This window comes from Tursiops truncatus, chromosome 3 (genome assembly GCF_011762595.2).
Source record: "Tursiops truncatus isolate mTurTru1 chromosome 3, mTurTru1.mat.Y, whole genome shotgun sequence".
Taxonomy (NCBI): domain Eukaryota; kingdom Metazoa; phylum Chordata; class Mammalia; order Artiodactyla; family Delphinidae; genus Tursiops; species Tursiops truncatus.
Genome location: NC_047036.1, coordinates 155,857,335 through 155,861,749, shown reverse-complemented (window position 1 = coordinate 155,861,749; position 4,415 = coordinate 155,857,335). Strand labels below are relative to the sequence as shown.

Below are 4,415 nucleotides of genomic sequence, written 5' to 3'. Positions count from 1 at the left end.
CATCTCTGCTACTTCAGTGCCTGCTGTTTTATTCTGATTTTTTCCACATGACAATAAAAGCTGTGACCAACAGCTCCAGAGTCTCATGATTTTTCAGCTCTGTCCACTAGAGCAAGAGCGGGAAAAAAAATCTCTTTTGTCCCCAAAGCCAAAAATCCACCACTGGGTGGGAGGGAGGGAAATAACTAATACTAACACTAATTTTAATTGTAATTATTAAAATTTATTAGCCAGCTCAGGCTATGTAACAAATACCCCAGACAGGGCAGTTCAAACAACAGACATTTATTGTCTCCCTGTCTTGGAGGCTGGAGGTCTGAGATGCAAGTGCCAGCAGCCCTGGTTTCTCCTGAGGCCTCCTCTCTCCTTGGCATGTAGACAGTAGTTGCTATGGAAAAACACACTTCTGTGTGTGTGTTGGAGGGGGTGTTTCCGCACACCACCAAGCAATCCTCGACACCAGCTAGTGTCCTACAATTCAACTCAATTCTGATGCTATCCACCTGGAGATAGTATCAGACCCCATAGGTTAAGGGCTTAGTCCTACAAGACTCCTCAGCCTTCAGATGCCAATCAAAAGTCCAAGTTGTCACCTGTACTTCTGACCAACCGATGGAAATTCCCATGACCCCTCCTTGGGTTCAATTAATTTGTTAGAGTTGCTCACAGAACTCAGGAAATCCGTTTACTCACTAGATTACTGGTTTATTATAAAAGATATTAGAGGATACAAATCAACAGCCAGATAAAGAGATACATAGAGTGAGGTCCTGAATGCAGGAGCTTCTGTTCCCACGGAGTTGTGGTGCACCACCCTTCCGGCACGTGTATGAGTTCTTGTTCACCAACCTAGAAAATCTCCAGTAGTACTACAGGGATTATCATGGAGCCTTCATTACATAGGCACAGTTGACTGAGTCACTGGCTATTGGTGGTTGAACTCAACCTCCAGCTGCTCTTGCCTTCCTGGAGGTCAAGGGTGGGAATGAAAGTTCCAAACCTCTAATCACAGGGTTGGTTCCCCTGTGAACCAGCCCTTATCCTTTCCAAAATCACCTCATTAACATAAACTCTGTTGTGATTGAAAGGGGCTTGCTATGAGTAACAAAAGACACCATTATCACTCTAATTACTTAAGAAATTCCAAAGGTTTTAGGATTTCTGTACTAGGAATGGGGAGGAAGACCAAATATATATTTCTAATTGTAAATCACAATATTACAACTGTCTTCTCCCTGTGTCATCACACGACCCTCTGTATGTCATAATCTCCTCTTCTTTTAAGCGTGCCAGTCACGTGAGATTAGGGCCCAGACCACCCTAGTGACTTCCTTTTAACTTGCTGACCTGAAACACATAAACTGGTTTTCTTCAGCAAAGATGGGTTTATTCTGGATCAGCAGAGAATTGCAATCCTGGGTCTGCAACTGTGGTGAGCCTTGTGCAAGACGCCCACAAGGTAAGGGAAAGAGAATGAATGCTTTTATAGAGAAAAGGAAGTTGGAAGGGTTATAGTAAAAAAAAAAAAGAAAGAAAAAAGAGTCCATGTCTTTCCATTGCCTGAGTCCTTGCAGCGAAAGAAAAGGAGTCTTTCTTTTTCCTGCTGGTCTCTGCTACCATCTCAGGGCATGACAGCTCCCTGTTCTGGTACCCTAACTCTATTTAATTGAGGTTTCGGTTTATTAATTTTTTACTTTACTCCCTTTTGATCAAGATCTTTCTCTGAAAACACTGCTGATCAAGAGTCAGGTTTTTTAGTTTCAGTGACTTTTTGTCTCAATGTCAGGAAGGACCATTCCTGGGTCCTTTCTTTCACATTGGAAAGAAAGCGCACAGATTGGAAACCTATTAAGGTCACATTTGAGTAAAAAGGAGGGGTAGGAGGGAGATCTCTCAGGAACTTTTAATCTGAAATCCATATGTTACCAAGATCATAGATATTGGAGATAATCTGCAGTATGTCACCACCAAAGGCTTGGCGACCAACTTCCAACAGGCCTGGTCTGGATATCCTGGAAAAGCTTCAATTCTACATGTCATTCCAGGAAATCTTTACTTTCAGGTCACCAGGTGATGTGCAGATCCAGTCAGGATTTGGTGCTTTCTTTAGGTGTATCATATGAATTCAAGAGTCTATTCCTTGCAAGATAAAGACTTCATAAAGCACAAAAAAGGCACAGAGTTCAGGCTTGGGTTTATTTAAAAGGAGTCTAGTATTGAAGGTTAGAACTGACTTCAGAACCAGAACATAGCTGTCCCTGGACACTCTTGGCTTTTAGATGGCCCTTCAAAGACTTGTCACCCATTAACTTACATATACTCTAAAACTTAAAAGATACTAGTTTCAATCTTCAAAAGTTTCGTGTGCACTGGGCTACCCTGGTGGCGCAGTGGTTAAGAATCCACCTGCCAATGCAGGGGACACTGGTGCAAGCCCTGGTCCAGGAAGATTCCACAGTGCCGCGGAGCAACTAAGCCTATGTGCCACAACTACTGAGCCTGCGCTCTAGAGCCCGTGCACTACAACTACTGAGCCCGCGTGCCTAGAGCCCGTGCTCCACAACAAGAGAAGCCACCACAATAAATGAGAAGCCCATGCACTGCAATGAAGAGTAGCCCCTGTTTGCTGCAACTACAGAAGGCCTGCGTGCAGCAACGAAGACCCAACACAGCCAAAAATAAAATAATTTATTTAAAAAAATTTTTTAAATAAAAAGTTTTGTGTGCACTATTTTAATTGATGAAAATTTTGAATATTAAGTCTACTGGATAACAAACTGGGCTCAAAGAAACTTCAGAAACCCACTCTTGCATACTGACAACATTGAGCTATCACTAAAGCACACTGCATGTTAACTGCTTCTACATACAGACTTCCTTCACTCAGCTGTAAGCATCCTGAAAGTGCAGACCAAACAGGGACAGTAGGGAATGGATTTTGTCCCCTTTGTATGACTAGTGACCTGACAGTGCTTCGCTTTTATCAACTTAATAAAGCCTCAATAAAAGCTTCCAAGCAGTACCAATGTAGGAAAAAAGCAATCTTTACACTCTTTTCCTCAAACCCATGCTCAGGTTGTCTCCAAACAGCTCAACTATTGGGAGCATGGTGAACCTCTGTGGTTGTAGGGTTTCTCAGCAAGTTTAGACTGTTCTATGGGGTTGGAAAACTTGTTACCAGGTGCACACAAAATGATCAGCTATTGTTCTGAAGGTTAACTTGCAAGGGAAAATCTCTTCGTCTTCAAACACTAGGAACTAACCAGTGATTTCATATCAATAAACCCCAATAAGGGGCTTCCCTGGTGGCGCAGTGGTTGAGAGCCGATGCAGGGAACATGGGTTCGTGACCCGGTCTGGGAAGATCCCACATGCCGCGGAGCGGCTAGGTCCGTGAGCCATGGCCGCTAAGCCTGCGCGTCCGGAGCCTGTGCTCCGCAACGGGAGAGGCCGCAACAGTGAGAGGCCCGCGTACCACAAAACAAAAACAAAAAGCAAAAACAAAACCCAATAAGGGACTACGCTGACACACAGCTAGCTAGGCCTCTGGTTTATTGGAGAGAAAAGGCACCCGCTACTTGGTTTGCGCACAGTGCCCTTTGTGAGCAGGCAGTGGCTCTTAAAATAGCTTTTGGGGTGAGATCAACGGCTGCTTGCGCAGTTTAGGCACATTTTCCGTGGATATGGCGTGCCAGCTGAATATCCTTGGGCATAATAGTGACACGGTTGGCATGGATGGCACATAGGTTGGTGTCTTCAAAAACACCCACCAGGTATGCCTCACAGACTTCCTGCAGTGCCCTTACAGCCGAGCTCTGGAAACGCAGGTCCATCTTAAAGTCCTGCGCAATCTCCCGGACCAGGCGCTGGAAGGGTAACTTACCAATCAGAAGTTCTGGGGACTTCCAGTAGTGACGAATCTCGCGCAGTGCTATAGTGCCCGGCCAGCACCTGTGCGGCTTCTTCACGCCCCCCGTGGCTGGCGCGCTCTTCCGAGCTACTTTGGTAGCCAGTTGTTTGCGAGGTGCTTTGCCGCCAATGGGCTTCCGCGCCGTCTGCTTTGTTCGTGCCATTTCTCTGCTATCCCGAGAACCCAAGGGGCTGTTACAGCCTCCTCAGTTGCTCCCTGACGCGTAAGTGGCAAGCCTGACTGCCTCTTTTTTTTTTTTTTTCGGTACGTGGGCCTCTCACTGCTGTGGCCTCTCCCGTTGCGGAGCACAGGCTCCGGACGCGCAGGCTCACCGGCCATGGCGCACGGGCCCAGCCACTGCGCGGCACGTGGGATCCTCCCGGACCGGGAACGATCCCGTGTTCCCCGCATCCGCAAGCGGACTCTCAACCACTGCGCCTCCAGGGAAGCCCGAGCCTGCCTGCTTTTATATAGGCTGCCGCCTTCCCATTGGCCAGGTGCCAGG

General features: G+C 46.6%; 1 protein-coding gene across 1 annotated transcript; it reads right to left on the bottom strand.

The window, feature by feature from the left end:
- Positions 1-3,662: 3,662 nt before the first annotated feature.
- H3-4 (H3.4 histone, cluster member) lies at positions 3,663-4,098 on the bottom strand. The gene has a single exon (XM_004330512.2). The coding sequence runs from the start codon at positions 4,071-4,073 to the stop codon at positions 3,663-3,665; it is 411 nt and encodes a 136-aa protein (XP_004330560.1). The 5' UTR covers positions 4,074-4,098.
- Between the last annotated feature and the right edge of the window lie 317 nt (positions 4,099-4,415).